The 22,129-nt window shown below is 37.9% G+C and overlaps 2 protein-coding genes across 3 annotated transcripts; both read right to left on the bottom strand.

Moving 5' to 3' along the window:
* Positions 1–537: 537 nt before the first annotated feature.
* LOC132114706 (alpha/beta hydrolase domain-containing protein 17A) lies at positions 538–7,237 on the bottom strand. 2 transcript variants are annotated; one of them, XM_059522981.1, is made up of 5 exons: positions 6,959–7,237; positions 5,778–6,157; positions 4,513–4,707; positions 3,777–3,956; positions 538–2,381 (listed from the first exon to the last, which is right to left on the bottom strand). In XM_059522981.1, exons 2-5 carry the CDS (start codon positions 6,149–6,151, stop codon positions 2,156–2,158), a joined length of 975 nt encoding a protein of 324 aa, XP_059378964.1. In that variant the 5' UTR covers positions 6,152–6,157; positions 6,959–7,237; the 3' UTR covers positions 538–2,155. The 2 variants fall into 2 exon arrangements, with proteins under 2 accessions (XP_059378964.1, XP_059378963.1); XM_059522980.1 differs by having other exon boundaries at positions 6,904–7,236.
* A 2,495-nt stretch (positions 7,238–9,732) lies between these two features.
* Positions 9,733–19,525, bottom strand: LOC132114705 (AN1-type zinc finger protein 5-like). The gene is made up of 6 exons (XM_059522979.1): positions 19,377–19,525; positions 17,486–17,686; positions 17,271–17,376; positions 17,014–17,138; positions 13,284–13,391; positions 9,733–12,518 (listed from the first exon to the last, which is right to left on the bottom strand). Exons 2-6 carry the CDS (start codon positions 17,643–17,645, stop codon positions 12,370–12,372), a joined length of 648 nt encoding a protein of 215 aa, XP_059378962.1. The 5' UTR covers positions 17,646–17,686; positions 19,377–19,525; the 3' UTR covers positions 9,733–12,369.
* Between the last annotated feature and the right edge of the window lie 2,604 nt (positions 19,526–22,129).

The following is a 22,129-nucleotide window of genomic DNA, read 5'->3' as shown; positions in this document are numbered from 1 at the left end:
GAAAAAGACAATGAACAGGATATCTAGAGATGAAATGAGATGTCTAATCAACTCTGGTGCCATAAAATCAGAATACTCATCTAGCAAAAACCTACCCTGACAAGATACTGAAATTAATCTAATTAAACAAATGTTGTACAGTATCCAGAATGGCTGTGCAGCCCACAGTGTTTAAAGGGCAAGAATGGATTCACTCCAGAAAGAGGAAGCGATGTCTTATCTCACTGAAAAGACTTGGTAGTCTTTGATGCAATGGAAAACAACAAAAGGCTGTAGGTTCGGCCCTTTTAATTTCACTGAGAGCGTTCAATTGAGATCTATAGCAGCAAGTTCCCTTGATAATTCACAGTTGAAAAACTTGGACTGAGAGAAAGACACCTCTGAATGATTTTGAGTCCACCGCTAGTGTTTTTCAAAGCTTTTACAATCTTCCTAGCCATAACAGAACCTGATAACTTTTAGAGTCATAGTTGCATCCAGATCATATCAGACAAACTCCCTTTCAAGGCAAGCAGCTTAAAAATAGGGGTTACTGTACATGACCTCATTGTTGTGCCTTTTTTGCTAGTTATAATCTTTAAACCCACCACAGGTCAGAACATTACTTAGATGGATTAAACAATGTGCCACTAACTAGCAATCTGACATTGAATGAAAAAGGGGAAATACTTTATTATCATTAAGAAAAGTCTTTAAAATGATGTGCTCCGCTTTGAAATGATTTGCTAAAACAATCAACAAAGAGGCAAGAGTAAATATGCACAATTATAGCTTGAGCTCTGATTTGAATGCCAACAAGAGAGGAGTAACATTTCCATGATTCCATGAAACATCATTGACGTCAGGCTAAAAACAAGATAAACTGGTTGCGAGTTGTGTGTCATCGCTATTGTTCAGAAGTAACTTCTGTTTTTTACCTCTGACTGCTACCGGTGTTGTGTGCATTAATCATTCTTACACAATTAAAACATTTATTAACCCAAAACCCATTTAAAATATTTAACTACTTGAGAATGCGGGTGGAAATGCTACGCCGAAGATCTGGCTTTAGAAAAGTCCCGAAATGATAATGAAACCTTGATCTTTCTACTGGCCCAAAAGTCCAGAACATGACGTATGGATCTGGAAATGAATATATTCTGTATCATATCATCCCAAGTGTGGTGTTTTCATTGAAATATGATGAGGAAGCAGCCCTCCCAATTTCTTTCACCTCAGGGTGCTATGGCCACCCTCACATTCTGAGAAGAAAGGAAAGAGACAGTAAAGAAAAAAAAAAAAAAAAGACTGATAAAGCTGGAAACAAAAGCCAGCGTCCCAGGATTGAAGCTTTCCCTGCCTGGAGCTGTGTAGATGATAAGGTGTCATCTCATCCCAAGCTCAGCTTTCACATAAAGGAAAAAACTCATTGGAAGGGAACGTCAGTGCATAGAGGTCAGCATCCTGCAGGGTATATGAGAGAAGAGACCCACGCACCTGGAAACAACAGCCTACCAGAGGAAGCCAAAGGGCTAGAAGAATGAATGAATCTGCAGAGCTGGGCATCATTGCACTGGTGTAGGATGCTTTAAAACTCAATCCTGAAATTCTTCACCAAACCCAACCGGTTTATTCCATCCTACAGGGTCAGCAAGGCTAGCAAATTTGCCAGGCTCTGACATCAAACTATTTTAGGTTGTCTGACAATAAGTGGGAAGCCAAGATCTTTCAGGCTGAGGCATAACGTGAGCAGGTCGGAGAAGTGAACCACTCAACTGACAAATGAATGCTCAGATGTTGAGAAACACCATCAGGTTGGAGGTACAGAACATCGTCTGACTCTGGCTTATTTCCATTGGACTGAAACTGGCAGAGGAATTCATCCATCCATCCGTTCTTGCTCCAGAGTAATTCCACTTCCATCTCCGAGAGTTCCCATGCACACACATACATACATACATGCTCACATGTACAAGATGACGACAAACGGAGGGAGAAAAAAGAAAACACTTAAGAAAACAAATCTGAGCAGAGGAGCATGTGTCAAGCTGCCCCAATAGTAACATTGTCTATACAAAACGGCAGGCTTCAATAAGTTACACATAAGAGACGCATCCGTCTCACTCTCGCTCGGACTGGGAGATGGTGGGATGACAAGAGGGAGACGGAGAAGAGCTTAAGCGTGTTGTGCGGCCAATTCCTGTCCGATGAAACGACGCAGCCGTTCCAGGTATTGGCTGTAAAGTTCGATGTCGTTGTGTCCAGCCCCCTCCACCCACAGCGGCTCTACAGCTTTGGGGCAGCGCTCGTACAGGGCCAGCCCGTGGGAAAAATCTATCACCTCGTCCTCCGTCCCATGGATGATCAACACTGGAGACGTGATTTTAGACACTTTCTCAATGCTGAAATAAGGACACACAAATGGGCACAGGGTGTTAGAAGAAAAACAACTTCCCCAATACACAGTGAAAAACTATTACTTCATTAATAGACTCGAAAGATCATTTCACTTTTGCCATATGATCAATGAAACACTATGGATTTATTTCAGCGCAAACTAAATTTTCGGTAGCGTGATAGCTCAAACTGTAGATTTTTCTAATTTAATAGTTTTTTTTATTTTTTATGATGTCACTCAAATTGTGATGTTGACTTTTTCGTGCAAGATATTTTTAATTTACTCTATAATTTAATAGTACACTACCTTTAAAATCTTTGGATCAGCTTTTTTTTCTTGTAAGAAATTGCTGTTATTTAGCAATGACCCATTTAAATTGATCAAAAATGACATTTATAATGATAAAAGGTTTTTTACATAAATGCTGTCCTATTCAAATAAGGGTGAAAAATCTATCAGTGTCCTCAAAAATAAGTAGCACAACTGTTTTCAGCATTGATAATTAAAAGAAATGTTTCCTGAGCAGCAAATCAGCATATCAGAATGATTTCTGAAGGATCATGTAACACTGAAGACTGGAGTCATAAATGATGCTGAAAATTTAGCTTTGCCATCACAGGAATCAATGGCATTTTAAAAATACAAGGAAAATGTAATATTTCACAATATTACAGTTTTTACTTACATTTTAGTCAGCAGCAAAAAAAAAAAATATTACATACTACAAACTTCTGATACAAATGCTTATGAATAATAACAACAATTACAAATTGTTATGTAGCTAATTACATTTTGGAAATTCAAGTGGTGCATGCGTTTATGCATGGGTGTATGTGTGGGTGCCAGCAAACTAAACAGCTGCCTGTCAACTACACAGCAGATGTGCGAGAACAGAGGTGGTTTTGACTGAAGCTGTATGGTGACCATGTGTCCTGCTACACTGGCACTGAGTGACACCGCCTATCGAGTGTAGAGCCAACCTCCCTCACAGCCGACATGGAACAATGAAAATGATTGTAATGAAACTTGAAGAAAAAAAAATAGCCTTATTTCCTTTAATCAAAGGCTGAAGGTCTAATTCAAAGACTAAATTATTATTATTATTTTTTGCATCTATATATTTCAATGTGTGATAGTCAGGCGCATTTTGTGTCTAAACAAGAACCGCAGAAAAATATCCGCCAGCAAACCACATCACAACACACTCTGTTTGCTCTCGCCAAAACTAAAACCCAGTGGATTGCTCATAAATAGCAGCAATCTGTGCTGGCCATGACAAGGCAAATCATCAGCTCATAAACAAACTGCAATGATGATGCCATGTCAAACCTCCAACAAAATGGTAACGGCACACAAATAATTGAGGACAAATAAGAACCCAATGTTGTTTGGTACTCACTTGGGAAATGCGTCAAAGCAGTAAGTCTTCTTAGTGTCAGGGAAGGCCACCCTCATGCCTGAGGTGAGAGGGGAGTGGAGAATCACAGCCGCACACTCGTATCGTGATGCCAGGTCCACCGTGGGCACCGTGCCAATGCTCTGTCCATAAAGGATAATATTCTCTGGGCTGATGCCATATCTGTTTCAAATAGAGGAATCAAAAGCTAATTATTAACACTGAACAAATAAATGTCTCGTGTCATTGTGATTAACAGCCTATTCAGACCAAGAGCAGTATGAATTGCAGATTGCTGGCACAACATTGTGAGTACAGTGTGAATTTTCATCAGCCTTTTTTTGCATTCCTGAATTTAAGCAAACTATGCTCTGTTCATTTAGTTTAAAGATTCTGGTTCATATTCTACCGTTTTCTATCCGTCATGTTCTAATGGTTTCTTACTGATCCCATTAAGGATTCTTTTTGCACTTTAATTTAAACAATACTAGGCTAACAAACTAAAATGTTAATGTTAGGGTACATTTTGAGCGTTTTTTGTTTTGTTTTGATAATGCGCATGTTCAAAACAACAGCATTTAAGAAACAGAAATCTTTTGTTACATTCTAAATATCTTTACTGTCACTTTTTTTAACAGTTGTCTAGATTAGATATTAAGATGCAGCATTGTAATACTCTAATGCGACAACAGTCATACAGTTGTTTTGGTTAAGCCCTGGTATTGATCTTGTGTCTCACCGTGAGCGCAGAGCCTGCCACGCTGCGTCTATGTCTGCATACAAATTCTTTTCTGAGGGCTTCCCCGTACTGACCCCATAGCCGGAGTAATCATAGGAGAATATGTTACAATTGATGCGAGTTCCCAGGCCAATATAGAAGCTGCTCATCTGGCCTAGATCCACTGCATTACCATGAGAGAACAAGACAGTGAACCTGAGGAGAGAGACAGACAAAAGGGGTGATGGGATTTGTGGTACAAAGTCACTCTCTAGTATGCTCATTACACTATTTCAAGGTCTGACTCAACATCCAAGTCAAGATGGATCCACAAAGAGACTTAATAACCTATAATTTTACTCACTGAATCACTGGGCATGTAGGCGCAATTGCAGTGAGCCTGAGCCTGAAATGCTGCAGGGAATGATTTCATAACTAACACGAGAGAGACAGAGAGTGTGTGTGTGTGTGTTTGTGTAGAATCATAATACCAGAGTATCCAAAAATCCGGCGGCAAAAGAAAAAAAACTTGCAGTGTTATTTTAGAATTACTTGTATAGTATTTATTTTATTATTTTTAAAATTGTATTTATTTTAACGTTCATATTTCAATTTTATTTTTTGTTTTTGTATTTTACTAGGTGCTTTTGTCTTTTTTTATTAGATTTTGTCTTGACGTTTCTATTTAGCTTTCATTTTTAGTTTTAGTAATTTTAATACTTCAACTTATTTTTTCAGTTAGTCATTATGGCAACATTTTTTTTTATTCATATATTTATAAATTTTTTCAGCTTTATTTCAATTCAAGAATAACATTTTTAATAGTTTTAGTTTACAACTATAAAAATATTACATCAAAGCCAGACTTTCAAAAAAATATTTAACAGGTGCTTTGTGTAGTAAAGTGAAGACATCCACAATGTTGACCACAACAAAAAACAACTGTACTCTTCCTAAGAAAATCACCCTTGGAAAGGAAATAAAGCAACAAAGGAACAAGTAACAACAGTGGGAATTAAGTGATGCGTGATAAAGAAAGAATGTGTCCAGGAAGGAGTGGCTTCTGGGTAAAGATAGCAGACAAACTCAGAGAGGGAAGCGGGAAATTGGACAAAGGAAAATGGAAAAAGAATGAAGGAATGTAAATAACCCATGTGAGGAAAAGGGGGTCCATCAGAGGAAATGTGACATTTTGAACATTTACTATTGTACTAATATATATATATATATATATATATATATATATATAGGCTCCTCCAATTGTAACTAAAATGCACCCATCCTACCTGGCAGAGGGGGCACAGCGAATATACATGCAGCCCACTCTGTTCCCCCTACTAGATCGAGTCAGGAACACTTCCGTAACATCCAGTTCCCGTTGGGAATACTGGAATTCTGCCCGCTCTGTGAGGTGGAGCTTCCAGCGCCCCTCCCCAGTGGCATTCCCTCCCCCAACCGAACTGCCACCACCACCTCCTCCTCCCCGGGACCGGAGGCTTGACGTCCCCGTGGGTCCGGCAGGTACCGGCCCGGCCTCCAGATCAGGCAGGAGGGCATAGGTAGGTTCAGGAGGCAGGAAGGCAAGCTTGGCAGCAATACGGCTGGGGCAGGGGGGGCAACAGAACAGGCAGCACAGCTCACTCACAGAAAGCCCATTCATTGTCAGCTGCAAAAGAAATGACAGGAGATTGTGGTCAATACACATTCAACAAAAATATTAATTAAGTTTCAACTGGGCTCTGTAGTATGTACATTATATTTAGAGAAACAATAGTAAATTGTATAATATATTATTACTGTGTATATGACACTGCTGGGTCATGTGATCTCAACATGGCGGCCCCCATGAGGGGGAAACCCTCTCAACAACAAAACTTTTCTAGTAGTGAAGACTTATATGATCTTATATGATGTAAATCTACATTTTAAAAAAAATTCAAATAAGTGCTGTTGATTTTTTTTTTGTTTAAAACGTTTTTAAAATAAAATTCTTAACTACTTTAACATCTAATTTCTTTAGTAATTATTTTAAAAACAATACTACATTCAAGCTCCTTTTGAAAACAAAAAACAATGCTTTTTCTTTAGATTCTTCCTAAGCACCATTTTCTACAATTTCTTAAAAAGGTCCAAAGCTCCAACAGTAAACAAAGGGTTAATAAGTAATACCTAGGTAGAATTAACTCAGACATGCAAGAAACCTATCTCCCAGCTATACTGCCCTCCCATCTTAAAACTGATAGTCTAGCTGTTATTTGACACCTATAGACTACTATATACTAAATAATATATATTGTATGATATCGCCGGTTTAATATCAACCAGTGGTCACATCAGTTTCAACAGACCCGCTCATTCATAACTCAACTATATTGTTAACAATAAAATTAATGTATATAATTGTCCACATACGTGTTCGTTTCTTGACCACAGCCTGCCAAAGCCGAGTTTCTTTATATTTTCACACCTCTTTCGCTAAGTAGCTAGATCGTAGTGAAGAGGTAGGGGGGAGTTAGCCAGCCAGCTAGCCAGTAAGCTACGACTCCTCTCAGATAACAAATAAAGGCCTGAACGCCGCAGAGGACATTTCTCATCCGAAAATAAAAAGCTGAACCCTCCAGGAATAAAACTTGATTTCCGGTTTGTCGTTCCGAGTTGATTCCCGGCTACCGTCCTGCCATGTAATAATCTGCTGGTATAGGCTAATAGAGCTGTGTGTTTTCCACTCCAGTCAAAGATGTTTGTAAGCCTTCCCACTCTTCATTGCGTGCTTGAAGTAGGAGGAGCTATAGAGAGGGGAGTAGTGAGTAAACTTGAATTAAAAACCTGTTGGATTGAAGGCTTTAATTATTAATAAATGACATTTTCTAACATGATATTGTATAATAACGCAGTAGGCTTAAATTACAAATATTAAAATATAAACGGTTTAAAAACATACAATAATTTTTGATTTGAGATCATGAAAATTATATTAAATTTAATATATATTTGTGATTATAGAAATAATTAAAATGTTGCCGTTTAACATGCTGTCAGTACTCTTTAGACAATGTGTCTACGCATTTACGATCATAAAACCTGTTATGTTCTGTATTTATGAAGAATCTTTGAACTAAGTAAGCAAAATGTTTATGGGAAGATCTTGCGTAAAATGTTCAAACTTCTTGCTTTATTTGAAATGCAAAATTTGTATTGGCAGTATCCAGACTTTATATGTATATAACATATAGTAACTTTGTAACATATAGTAACATATTGTAACATATAGTAACTTTGACATTTTTGACTGTTGACATGTCAGTATCAAATTGTTTGATATGTTTATTATTAATACTCTTGTGGGAAAACATATCTTTGCTTTTTTTTTTTAAATGTATGCCTTTGTTTTTATTTTAATATTATGAAAGGAATCAGAGAATGTCTAATAGGGCTCTGAAGGAATCGCTCTGTCGGGTTGCATGTAACCAATCAGAGGGTCCGCTGTGTCGCACGTGACTCGACGAGTCCACAGTGCGGAAAACATGCAGAGTGGATGATATTCCTGCTTTTAAAACGTATCTGCTCTTCACTGTACCGCATCCGGAAATTACGCTCACGGGACATCGAGGGAGGAGCATCCCAGGAACTTCTGTCAGATCTGCTGACAGCTGATGGACATGGAGTCATGCAATAGACATCGACCAAATGCTTAAATTAAAAATAAATAAATAAAGGTTTTATAAGTGCATTGTACACCTAACCATTTAATTCCAAATCACACAATGACCTTATTACTGATTCAAGGGTTTTCTCAGCATAGCCTACTTATGAAAAAAAATTATTTAATTAAAAGGTTGCCACAAGCCATCAATAAATAGCCTTGAATGTCCTTAATTAATAAAAAATATATATATTTTTAAAAATATAACATTTAAGTGATGTATTTTTATTTATTTTTTGTCTGCTTGTGTGTTCTGTTTTGTCCCAGGTCTTAAAAAAGGGTTAAAGATAATATAATCAAGTCAGTTTACATGTATGACCTTTGAATACCAAGGAAAATTTAGTTCACTAGTGAAAAATGGTGGAGATGTAGACACGCCTTCATGAAGAAGAGATTATCTTTCCGGCAATTCCAGGCAGAGAGAACATGAACTGTTTTATATGGAACTGAAGAGAAAAACAAAAACTTCCCTTTACTTCCTTTCACTCATTTAACAAGCCTACAAAGTGTAAATGAATACAATGAAATCACGTGGTAACAATAAATCTAACAGATAAATGTCAACCCATTTAAATCCATGGACAGTAGCCAGCTTTCTGTGGTGAAACAGGCTGAGGTGGGCAGCTGCTGATGATGGCAAGAATACATGGTGATTCACATACAGACAGGACATTTTCACTGCTTACAGATCTCGTTTTCTCATTGAATATATCGCAACATGAAGTGACAATCTGCTAGAACAAATGTCAGAGGAGGGATAGGAGATATACAACTAAAGTTAAGTAGGTGATCAGTAATTATTACGCCACTTCCTGAAGTCGACTGTCTTATGTTTCCAACATTAGTATGAGTCATGTGGGCCATTTGTGCAAAGGTTAGACTCAAAACACTTTCAGCAAAAGACAACACACTACACTCTTAAAAACAAAAGTTCCTTATTGGCATCATAGCATTATTATGGATTATGGACTCTGTAATAACATTATTAAATACAAGCAATTATTTATTTATTTTTTCGGTGAACCATTCCTTTAACATCCATGGAACATTTATTTTATTCTTTATTAATTTGGAACATTTCCATTGTTTTTATGGTGTTTTATAGTGTGAAAAGGTTCTTCAGATTATTAAATATTCTTCAAGCTAAGAAAGAAATTGTTCAAGAACAGTTAACAGAAAGGCTCTTTGGGAACCCAAAATGGTTCCTTTATGGCACTCCTACCAAAACTTTGCAACTTTTACTTTTAGGTGTATATCAGTGGTTACCAACCTTTTTGATGACAAGACCCATTTTTATCCAAGACTATTCAAAAGTTGTCCTATCCAAGTTGAGATGTACAGCTGGTACTTCTGTTTTATTAAAAAAAAGCTCAGAAGTGTTAGTTTCATGTTGTACATCATTATTTTTAGTGTTCTTCTAACATGTTGTTTATATAACTAAATAAAGATAGTTTTAGGACTTTTTGTGCTCCTCTGGTTGAGAACTGCTTTAGATGGTCTGGGCAAATATGTGCACTAAATTCAAGAAATGTAAGACATTGTGTAAATTTAAAATAAACTTTGTGATTTTATTGGTTTTATACTTACTCATACATATCATACAGTCCTAAATTTAAAAAGAAAACAAAAAGGTATCTGGTGGTGTCTCTGGGGGACTGGGCACGCTGGTAAATGAATTCATGAATGCTGGTTAACGCACTGCTGAATGTGCCTGAGCTGAAACTCACAACACCCATCCAAATGTTCTTATTAACTACTGGGAGAAATAAGAATCTCAAGACCATCACTAAAATCAAGGCCAATCTTCATCAGTTACATTTAAGGAAGAAATCACTCCTCTGTTTTGCTCAATAACATGCAATGTCGATGATTAATCATTGCTAGCATAGAATAGATAATGAACTGGCATACAGTGCCAGACACTGACTGATAAGACACTGAAGGCAACATTTGAGGTGACCAGCTGGCTTTCAACCCACTAGAGCTATAGAGTCAAGCGGTTGACTACATTCACAGTTTTGTGCCAACCACACAACAAGAATCTCACCAGGAAGTGGAGTCTAGCACTCCCATACACTGACATGGCCTTCACCCATCTGTATCCCTAACACTCAAACCCTAGAAAAGTAGGATTATCCTCCAGCAAACAAAGCAGACAGAAAGCGTTAGATCCAAACCCTCTTTAAAAAGCTGTCAGGATGCCAGCTCACTGAGCCACTTATACCTGCTTTCACAAAAGCCATCTTGAGCTGGCAGCCCCACTGAGGAGAAGTTATTTCCTTAATAAAGCAGCAAGGTCATTACCAGAACTTCTAATCGGATACATCCACCATGTTGCTTTCGACAAGTCTTGTAAGTCAAGGGACTTTATATAAATCATGGAAAAATGTGCACACCAAGAGACATTATGAGGGAAGATGCTGGACAACATTAAGAATAAATACTAAATGGACGTTTAAGCCCTTTCACAAAAAAAAAAAAAAAAAAGAATTTAAAAACAACCAGCACATAGACACAGGATTCACTCAAGGGATGACAGAACACCACATCGCACTTTTCTCCTTACATATGGTTACTTAATAAACACTACATAAGCACAAAACAGACGTTTTTTTCCTGCTGAACCTTTCCTGCTCTTTCTAAGTTCTTAATCATTCTATTTTAGAATGGCAGCCATGTAATATTTACATTAGAGAACAGAAGAATCCTGTTGATTTGAAAAGCAGGCTCCATTCGCCCATGCAATGGGACGTTGTGTTTCACATTCGTGTTGCAATGTAATATGTGGCTGTAGCAAACTCTGCATTTGGCCTAATATTTCAGTGAGCATGCAATGTTTCAGTTGGGGAAGTGTGCATCTTCCACTATGACATCCTAAGCACATCGGTATTAATTGTAGGTCCATGTTTTTTGGACCGGAAAGGCATTGCCTAATAAACAAATTAGTAGCCGGTTCCATTAGCATCATTCATTGGTCTGCTGGTGGTTAACGAATACTTTGCGCTCAAAGCTTGGCGACTTTGAGAGCAAAGGTCACAATGGTTCATCGCTGGCGTGCATTAGCAATAATTGGATACATCCACCAAGTTGCTGGTAGCTTCATTGCAGCACCGAGGACCCTACAGGAACTGCATTTTTGTTGTGTTTGTGCGAAGTAACTAAAGAATGATCTTGTGCTTTGATTTTATAAAGTCCAATCACATCTGACTTTCCTCCACGAGGACCTATTTTTCTTAAAAATGCGTACGCAAATAGACAGAAATATCATTAAGGGATTACCTACTGGATTTTTAACAAGGTTTTTTTTGGACACATGCTTCCAATCCTCCAGTACCAACCAACCAAATGATAATACAAAATAAATAGAATGCAATCACACAATTCAAGCTACATACAATATATTAATATAGATCTTCTGATGCCATACACTCATTAAAACAGAAAAAGAAAGAAAAAAACTCAGTCACTCGCTTATCTCAAGGCTCCTGCTACGCCCCACCCCGCCCCCCTTCAAACCCCATCCGATAACTATTCATGCACCCAACATTAGCATGATAAGTCAATATATAAAAGAGAAATATTTCTTAAATGCACAGCCTGGGATTTGACATGTCGGGATAATTAATCAGAACAAAGAAAAAAAAGAATAACAGTAAAATAATTTTACATTGGTAAATGTGGGAGTAGTCATTAAAATCTATATTCTTCAACCTTTTGCAATATCAGAGAAATCCTCTCTCGATGTCCAAGCACTTCCAATTAGACTGCTCAACCCACATTTTAGGGATCCTATAAAAAATTATGTTATAATAATATCCTAACAAAAGTCAATGCCAGGGTGAAAACAAAAGAGTCCACTCTCCCCCCGGTGCACATGGATCCCCACCTGACAACCAATCCCTTTTCTCCCTGGCTCTCTAGAAAAAGAAAAGAAAAAAACAACATCTCTCAACATGTCACACATTCATTCACACATACACACCTCTACACCGCCCCTTCTGGGAGAGACAGGGAGATGATTGTTAAGGGACTGGCCAAGCAGGGGCTCTACCCTACAACCCCACCCACCTTATCCTACAATGAAGAAATGAACCCAGTTTAGAATGGTGTTATTCAGCGCCATGGTTCCAAAACTTGCAGGTCAAACTATTTTTGCTCGTTTAAGCAGACAGTCCTCATAACTTCTGAATCTTCTCAGCTACCACGATGGGGTTTTCCTTGCGGATGCGGGCAGCAGCGGCTCCTCTGTAGTCGTAGGGACAGTCATGTTTGTCAGAATAACGGTGGACAGCACAAAACAGGTTACCGCAGCGACAGTCAAAGCCTACAAACACAAAGGAAAGTTTATTCAGTATTTCAATCGGCCATGTATTTCGGATGGATATAAATTTTAAGATTGAGGTCTCTAAAGAATAGGCAGGATACCAGATGGATCATGTCAAATGCAGAACTAACCTGCAGTATGACAAATGAACTAAGATCTACTGATATATATTAATAAAATAAAAATAAAAATCTATATTTATCCACTGAGTAATAGTGGGAATTTGGTATCATACAAGCATACATTTGCGATCACATTGTAATAGTATTGGAAGAAGATGGGCTCCTTGGAATTTAAAAGGGAATTCTTGACTTTTGCCCTTAAGGATACCCGTCCAAAATTGATGGATGTTTATACAACAGGGTTGGTAAGTTTTATGTTTTGGCAAATGTCTCTTATACTCCTCACGGCTGCATTTTATTTGATCAATAATACAGTAAAAAACATTATATTTTATTATTACACTGTTTTATAACATTATAACTATATAACTATACATGCTGATTTGGTGCTCGAGAAACATTTATTCTTAGTATCAATATGTTTGCATGGATGTGTGAACATAGGGGGATTGTAATAAGACTGCACATAAGTGAATATCTGAGCTGGAATAGAAAACCTAGAAGGAGACCATCTGCTGACTCCCTCAACTAAAAAGGAAAATAAACAGATTTGCAGTAAAGCTGTATACTGTAAGATTTGAAGTCTGTTCAAAGTGTGGCCCAGCCCTCATTAAACAACAAAAAGCTCTTCCTTGGTTCTTACCCGTGAGGCCAACTTTTTTCCTACAAATGAAGCATCGATTCTTCTTTTTGTTCTTGTCAGGAGTCTGCTCTCCGTCTGAAGAAGCCTGTGCAGCTTCCCCTTCTGGCCCTGTGATTACAGACATGGTCAGCCTTTGACAACTCATTTCTAAAACACAACAAACTTACATGATACTCTGACACTCAGATCAATGATTTAATGAATCACCAGTATTCATGTCTTCCCATAACGAGAACTGAATGGAGGGCTTTATTTTGGTGGTTTTTAAGTTTTTTCAAGGTTTGTTACTTCTTTCAATGGGGTCATGAACTGCATTGTTTTTTTGTTTTTCTATATAACGTTCTCTGGGGTTCACTTATAATGTTAGTGTGATTTTACATAATTTTATTTTTTATTTTAGGCTATTTTTTTATCTTGTTTTTGAGCCTCTCTGCAGAAGGTGGGGCATATCAAGACTCGCTAGTGAGTGCCCACTGCTATGAATGAATCGCACTTCTTTTCATAGTTTGGCTGGTCCTGTGACTTATAGTCAGGTGCGACTTATTTATAAAAATTAATTTGACATGAACCAAGAGAAATGAACTAATGGCGCTTTTCCATTACCAGTACCAGCTCGACTCGCCTCGGCTCGCTTTTCGCTCTGTTTTCCATTGCAGATAGTACCTCCACAATAGTACCTGGTTGTCATAGCGACGCTGCAGGAAACTGCCGTGATGTAATCTTCTACGCGACACACACCCGCTACCCACACACACAGGACAATGGAGGAAATCGAGTGCATGTTGTTTTTGATCCTCGGGATATATTGGATATATCACGCAATTTCTGGCCAAACTTTTTAAAAATGGCGGGGTTATTCTGGATACTATCTGGATACTATTGCTGGCGCGTGTAATGATGACGCAGTGAATAGTGACGATTCTCTCTGACCAATCAGCAGTCTGCTGTGTTTTCACGTCGCATTATAGTATCGCCTCAGCTCGCTTGGAACCTCGCCGGAGGTGGTACGAAAAAAAGTACCTGAAAGCCGGTACAGGTACAACTTTTACACAGTGGAAAACCAAACAGAGCCGAGTCGAGGCGAGCTGGTACTGTGTAGTGGAAAAGTGCCATAAGAGACATGAACCAAGAGAAAATATTACCATCTACAGCCGCCAGAGGGCGCTCTATGCTGCTCAGTGCTCCTGTAGTCTACACTGAACACATAGAGCGCCATCTCGCGGCTGTAGACGGTAATGTTTTCTCTTGGTTCTAAATAAATGCGACTTATAGTCCAGTGCGACTTATATATGTTTTTTCCTCATCATGCCGTATTTTTGGACTGATGCGACTTATACTCACGTGCGACTTATAGTCCGAAGAATACGGTAACAGTTTTCATTTGTTTTCAGTGGTATGCTACAGGAGCACTGAGCAGCATAGAGCGTCCTCTCGCGGCTGTAGATGGTAATGTTTTCTCTTGGTTCTAAATAAATGCGAATTATAGTCCAGTGCGACTTATATATGTTTTTTCCTCGTCATGACGTATTTTTGGACTGATGCGACTTATACTTAGGTGCGATTTATAGTCCGAAAAATACGGTAACAGTTTCGCTTATTAAAATAACAGACGGGCACTGGCGTTACGCTGTCGGAATGCAACATGGGTCGTCTGAATAAAAAACTTAAAATACTAAAGTATATATCAAACGGTCTGAAACAGGCAATGCAATAGTGGTAAAAACACGTTTACTCACACTTGTGTTTGGACATTACTGTTGGATCCACTCTAGTCAGACTCAGCATCATTTACTTTCAGTCTCTCTGAAAATCCTGCATCATACTGTCTAGTTTAAAAATGAATCCGTAGAAAATTAAAGCAAACAAACAAACAGAGTTTCACTGACGCGATCTGGTGTGCTTTGCTATTTTTACTCTGTGTTTACACTGGACGCGAGCAGCACAATGCGACTATAGACAACTGAACCCCTTATAATCAGCGATTCTGTCTACACTGGATGCTTGATGATAACTGGATGCTTGTTGGATGCAAGCAGAGATGATGGGCCCAAGCCAGCGCAACTGCCACCATGGTGGCATCAGGAAAACAGTGCACAGTGGGCACATGCATTTACAGTAACCCTCTGGCAGTCTGGTTTTAAGGGATACAGCAATAAAATGGTTAAACTAGAACATCAAGAGGGTGAAACACACAGAAAACAATATATAAAACTTTAGTAACACTTTATAATAAGGTTTAATTTGTTAACGTTCATTAACTATATTAGTTAACATGAATAATAATTATATAGCATTTATTAATGTTAGTTAATATTAAGTTCAAAACTTACTGATAAATTACTAAAGTTTAAAGATGTTGACATTAATGTACTACGAATGAACATGAAAATTTTTATTAAGTAACATTAAAAGAGATTAATAAATGCTGTAAAAAAATATATTGTCTATTGTTAGTTCATGTTAGATCATTGACAAATGTTAACAAATTAAGACTTATTGTAAAGTGTAAGCAAAACTTTTTATGATCTATAAGGATTTTCTTTAAATATTTTAATTATCTATAAGCATTTGTGAAATAATTTTATAAAACTTTATTACCTGTACAGTACATATTAACTTATTTTATGTAGTTTTATATATGTATTTGTGATTTTAACTATTTGAACTGAGAAGTAAAGGATCAGGCTTAAAAGATGTCTTATCCAATATCCATAGTATTACAGCCTTTATCTGTCTGTTTAAAAAAAAAAATGATGGCCCCTGAGCATTATAAATTTATGAAACTGAGTATGTTTCCTAAAATTGACTTGTTCTTCATATGTCAAAAGTTTTGAAGAGTTTGGATAATGTACTTTAAAGAATTACTGTTACTTTAATAATTCACCATGGAAACACCATTCAAGAAATGCTAAATCCATTCACAATTCAGCATTTTCAGTGTCTTGGCATCATGTTGACAAAGTTCAGTGTGAATTGCATGATTCTCCTAGGATGAGTATGAATAAAATTTCTACTAACAACTGGTTTAATATTAGAATAATCTGGCCATTTTTCTTTGATTTGTTGGATATTCCATGTCTCGCTAAATGGACTCAATATACTATGTATGCAATGGTTTAACGAGGAAAAATTACAATATAAAGTGATTTGAAATAATAATAAATAAAAATAAGTTAATAAATAAATACAAATAATTTGAAAAGCATTTTGCAAAATTATCAATTTTGAGTACCGTATTTTCCGGACTATAAGTCGCACTTTTTTTCATAGTTTGGCTGGTCCTGCGACTTATAGTCAGGTGCGACTTATTTATCAAAATTAATTTGCCATGAACCAAGGGAAAACATTACCGTCTACAGCCGCCAGAGGGCACTCTATACCGCTCAGTGCTCCTGTAGTCTACACTGAGCAGCATAGAGCAACCTCTCGCGGCTGTAGACGGTAATGTTTTCTCTTGGTTCTTGGTTCTAAATAAATGCGACTTATAGTCCAGTGCGACTTATATATGTTTTTTCCCTCATCGTGACGTATTTTGGGACTGATGCGACTTATACTCAGGTGCGACTTAAAGACCTAAAAATACGGTAATTTTATTTTTTAAGCTTAAGCTTATATTTTAAGCTTATTTTATTTCAAGGAACAAAACTACTTTATGATCTTAGTTTTACTTGACTATAATACCCCTGAAGATTTTGTACAATGTGCATGTATAAGACTGAACACAGCAGACCTGTGCTTTTAGACGAGCCCTCCTCCTCTTCCTCCTCCACTTCTGCTCTGTCTGAATCAGTGGTTGACGTGTCCTGGGAGATGCTCATAGCAGTCATCTGCTGGGTTACTGGGCTGGGTGAGCTACTGCATAAACAATACAACCGAATACAGAGTTATTTGTTATAATTCCTTCCTATACCAACATAAGCTGTTTTGCACGTGTAGTTTATACCAATTGAAGCATGAACAGTCTAAGATTTGTAAAGTCCTTCTTACCTAGACGTGCGTTCTTCAGGTGGGGTAACGGCTTCCGTAGTGAGTACAGGGGTGGACTCCACTGTTACCGCACATGCCCCTGGGGAACCTACAGGAGATGTGGCACCTGAAAGAAACCAACAGAAACCTAATCATGAACTCTGCTTAACCTCAAAACTGAGTGAGCACATTTAATTCCTTATTCAACAGGTACATGTGATCTCCTAGAAACCTACCTTTCTCACCTGGGGGACTGTTTCTCCCCCCTCCTTGTTGTCTCTGCAGATGTTCCTTGTAGCAGACAGAACACATTCCATTGGTGCGAGGGTTACCATAAAAACCGCATCCCATAGTGCAAAGCATTGGCACCTGCGTCTGATTTGTCTCCTGAGCCATGCTGTTTTAGAAGGGGGTAAGGGGGACGGGAGAGGGTAATCCTAGAAACAGGGTTTAAGTATTAGTATTTCAAAAGCATAATTTATCAGGAAGTGACAAAAAAGGCCTGATATAAAAGGAAATTATGATGCCGCTAAAAATGATCTAAATCTATCTAAAAATTGTCAATATTTACTCACCGTGATTTCATTCTTGACCCATATACATTTTTTTTCTCTATGAAACAGATAAATTAACTTGACATAGATCTCTTCTATAAAACCTTGTGTCCATTGAGAATCAAGTTCCAAAGACAAAAAAGGTCTATAAAAGTACCATAGAAGTTATACAACTCATGTGCTATATTATAAGTCTTCTGAAGCCATGTGATAGCTGTGTGTGAAAACAGTATGTAATTCATTCTAGACAAAAGACAGCTTTTTCTTTTTTTGTCCTTTCTGTGGCTTGACAGCCCATGGTCACTGTGAACGGTTGTTTTATGGAGGGAAAAAAAATGTGGAGATATAGAAATTATTTTTGTGTTCAATGGAAGAAAAAAAAAGCATACAGGTTTGGAAACACATGAGGGTGAATAAACAATGACTTTTTTTTTTGTTGAGAAAACGATTCGGTTACACTTTATGTTGTCCTTGTTGCATTGTTACTACACTAATGAATACTGAGCAATATTAATAAGCAACATTTAATTGCTATGGGTTTGGTTTAGTTTCTTATAATTATGCATAATTTACAGTAACTAAAAACACACGTAGCGTGTAACAAGGACACTTTATAATTGAGTCTTACCAACTACTTCTTTAAAAGCACATTAAAAACTATAAATGCATAATTGCTATATCATAATACATGCCAGACATCGTTAAAATAAAACTAATTGCATCACATGTAACCTTTTGTGCTCTACCCTGACTTTGCTGAAAAGTTTTGAAAATAATACCTATTTCTATGTTGTTAATTTACTCTTAACATGGCTATATAGAATAATAGATTTCTAAACAGGAAGTGAAAAGAAAAGACAGAAAGTTTATCCATGAAACTGGTGAAACCGTTTAATGTTGATAGATTCCCGTTACAGTGAGCAAAAACCAAACTTAAAACCATTTGCATTAATTTTGGTTACCCTGCTAGAGGCTGACTATATGCTACACGAACAAAAAAGTTCCTTTGTTTATTCGCATATAACAATAACATACATATAACAATCGTCCAGGTTACTGAAGCCTAAACAAGCATGCTGATCAAATGACGATTACAATCTGCCAACAGTTGCGCTTCAATTCGAATAAAATACTGCCAGTAAGTGTTTAATGCTGAAACGAATGTTTATCTGAACTATTTCGACGACAGATTAACAAGAAAATGGGGAATGAATAAGGTTATTTTGGAGCATGTCCAGGAAAATCAGATGAGAGCGGCTCCGCATTTAGAAAAACATTTTGTTTTTGACCCGAGTAACGTTACCGCGACAAACAACAAATCGAAAAAGCGTCAAAGCGACAGCGAATGTTTTCCCTCCATAGTAGTTAATATTACGTACAGATAATGGTGTCAAAATCGCTGACCAGATGAAAGTAATTTTGTTTGTGATACTCAACTAGATAGGCTAACGCACTAGCTCTGCTAACGGCTAGCTGACGTGATGGCACGCACACAAAACGGACAGCTGGGACCCCAAGACCGTCCCACGAACACTTGCGGTGGCTTAAACCCCCCGTTAGCTCGAATATTTACCCGTATTTTCGTGTGATCGCGGAGAAATCGACGACCTTGATCCACAAAAACCTTGACAGGGCAGGTTCCTGCTATGCGCGTGCGGCCTGCTTCTCGCAACGTCATCCGAAACAACAGGCGTGACGTCACCCGTGGCGCAACAATTCATCTTTTGGCCATCATCACACTTCCCCCCAGTCCAGTCCAGTTCACAGCAACAACGCTGCTATGTATTTATATAACATGCAGTATATTTGGTTTGAGAAAGCATTGGTTTGTGTGCCACAGTTATTGTTTTCCGAGTAGTTTAGATTAAAAAGATATTTTAGGGAGGGCAATGTGGAATGTGCAAGTTATAGGAATGTGAATGCATTCATATTCATGTTTAGTGTCAAAGAAAGCTTCCTACTTCAGCTTTTTTTTTTGAACTGCATTCAAATGTTGCTGTTATATCGACATTATGTATGTTATTTTTGTTCCACTCCTCTTGTTAAAAGACAACACAGCTAAATCACTCTCTGTTTTTTAAAGCGATAAAATATAACTTAATTCACACCATATTTCTGATATTATCGATCAATCTTATCAGATTAATTTTGATCGTTCACTTTTATTTTATATCCTTGAGTGCAGTACACCTGCAAAGCGTTAGCACTCGTTAGCTTGTCATTAGCGTTTTCATTCGAACCTATCGCTGTTTTCTTTTCTCCTCTCCTCTCTCTCGCTCCAGTTTTTCACAAGTTTATCAAACAACCGCAGTAAGAACGTTTCATCAAGCACGGTGAGTAATGGCTTCTACTGCTATTGTTATTTGCACCTCTTGCCACATGTACAGTTTATCTATCTCTGTCGCAGATGAGGGATTCACATGTGATAAATGCAGGGAAATAGTTGACAGAGAAGATTTCAGAATTAGAGACACGCATCCAAATTTTAATTGAGGACAGTAAGAATGTTAGGGCTCTAGATACGGCTTTGGATGCGTCTAGCTCAGGGATTCCTGTACATTGTTCGGTTCCGGCAACAGAGCCCCTGCAGCAGGGCAACTGGGTGACAGTGAGGCAGCGTAGTTGTGGGTCAAAACACAGCTCTTCTGTTCCGATCAAAACATTAAACAGGTTCTCCCCACTCAGTGATGCACCCACTGAGAAACCTGATGAAAGTGCTCTAGATATTGGTGATTCTATTGTACGGAACGTGAATATAGAGACACCAGCCACCATAGTCAAATGTTTACCGGGAGCCAGAGCGCCTGACATCTTGGTTAATTTAAAAGTGCTGGCTAATGCTAAACGTAAATACAGTAAGATTGTTATTCATGCTGGCGCTAATGATGTTCGACTTCGCTAGTCGGAGATAACTAAAAATAACATTAAAGAGGTGCGTGAACTTGCAAGCACGATGTCAGACACTGTAATATGCTCTGGTCCCCTCCCTGCTTACCGTGGTGACGAGATGCATATAGGTTGTCATCACTCAATGGCTGGATGTCTAAGTGATGCCCACAGAATAACATAGGTTTCATAGACAATTGGACAAGATTTTGGGGCAGACCTGACCTGTTGAAAAGAGATGGTCTTCATCCCTCCTGGGGTGGCGCCACTCTTCTCTCTAGAAATATGGCAAATAGTCATACCCCCGGTTTCACAGACAAGGCTTAAGCCTAGTCCTAGACTAAAATGCAAGTCTGAGTTGTTTCAAATGAAAGAAACTTGTACTGATTGATCTTAAAATATATCAGTGTCTTTGTTTTGTCTCAAGATGCACACCAGTAATGTTTTTTTCTAAGGCATGTTTATAAAAATTACTTAAATGTCCTAATTGAACTATGGCCTAATCCTGGTTTAGGCTAAGCCCTGTCTATGAAACCAGGCCTTAGTAGTAAAGTATTGTGGAAATACTACTAATCTCAGGAACCGCATGATGCGACATCATCAAGACATCATATCCAAGCCCGCCACTGGACCGCAACAGATGACACTGAAACAAACTCTACAACTGCCAATTAATTCTGCACGCGCTGTCAAAATAACTGAGGCGATTGCGGGCTTCATTTGCAAAGATATGCGCCCGTATTCTGATGTTGAGAATGTGGGATTCAGGCGGCTAATGAAGGTAATGGAACCAAATTATGTCATTGTGTCTTGCAAACCTCTGTCTGAAGAAGTGATCCCCAACATGTACCAGACAGTAAAAGATGGTGTCATGTGTAAGCTTAAGACTGCAGAGAGGGTGGGCATTATGAGTGACTGTGTCCCAGGAACCAGCGTCACATCTGAGAGGGTTTTTTCAACTGCAGGTGATATCATTACTGCCAAAAGAAGTTGCCTTACACCTGGGCATGTCAATGAGCTACTGTTCCTGCAGAAGAATCTTTCCATTCCTGAGTGATGGCAGTTCACACTCTGGGTTAAGACAAGTTTGATTTCAATTTTATTTTTATTTTCACTTTAATATAAGGCCTTTTCCAGTTTTTATTTATTTTTATCTACTATTTTAGTTTAAAATGACCAGTTTACACAAATACACTTTAAAGCAATTTAATGTCTTATACCTGGAGTACTTTGGAGGTTTTACACAAAACTGTGACACAGTTGTGTTTTCTAAAGGTTTTGTAAATTCAAATTGTATTTACATTCTGTGTACTGTTGTCTGTTTACTGTGAAGCCAGTAACCAAATGTGTTCTAAATGTTGATCATTAAAATAAAAAATAAAGGTGCATTTGGATCTTAATGTCAATTCTTAATGTCATTTTTAATAATACATCAGGTTC

This window comes from Carassius carassius, chromosome 34 (assembly GCF_963082965.1).
Source record: "Carassius carassius chromosome 34, fCarCar2.1, whole genome shotgun sequence".
Classification (NCBI taxonomy): domain Eukaryota; kingdom Metazoa; phylum Chordata; class Actinopteri; order Cypriniformes; family Cyprinidae; genus Carassius; species Carassius carassius.
The sequence above is the reverse complement of the archived record's forward strand: the minus strand, read 5'-3'. Positions and strand labels throughout refer to the sequence as shown.

Excerpts from the sequence above, each read along its gene's own strand:
- LOC132114706 (XM_059522981.1), bottom strand. The coding sequence starts at position 6,151 with ATGAATGGGCTTTCTGTGAGTGAGCTGTGCTGCCTGTTCTGTTGCCCC. Across the intron at positions 4,708-5,777 it reads CGCTGTGCCCCCTCTGCCAG|GTTCACTGTCTTGTTCTCTC; the intron begins GTAGGATGGGTG and ends CTCTCTCCTCAG. Across the intron at positions 3,957-4,512 it reads TGGCAGGCTCTGCGCTCACG|ATATGGCATCAGCCCAGAGA; the intron begins GTGAGACACAAG and ends TATTTGAAACAG.
- LOC132114705 (XM_059522979.1), bottom strand. The coding sequence starts at position 17,645 with ATGGCTCAGGAGACAAATCAGACGCAGGTGCCAATGCTTTGCACTATG. Across the intron at positions 17,139-17,270 it reads CCTGAAGAACGCACGTCTAG|TAGCTCACCCAGCCCAGTAA; the intron begins GTAAGAAGGACT and ends TTGTTTATGCAG. Across the intron at positions 12,519-13,283 it reads GAAAAAAGTTGGCCTCACGG|GCTTTGACTGTCGCTGCGGT; the intron begins GTAAGAACCAAG and ends TTGTGTTTGTAG.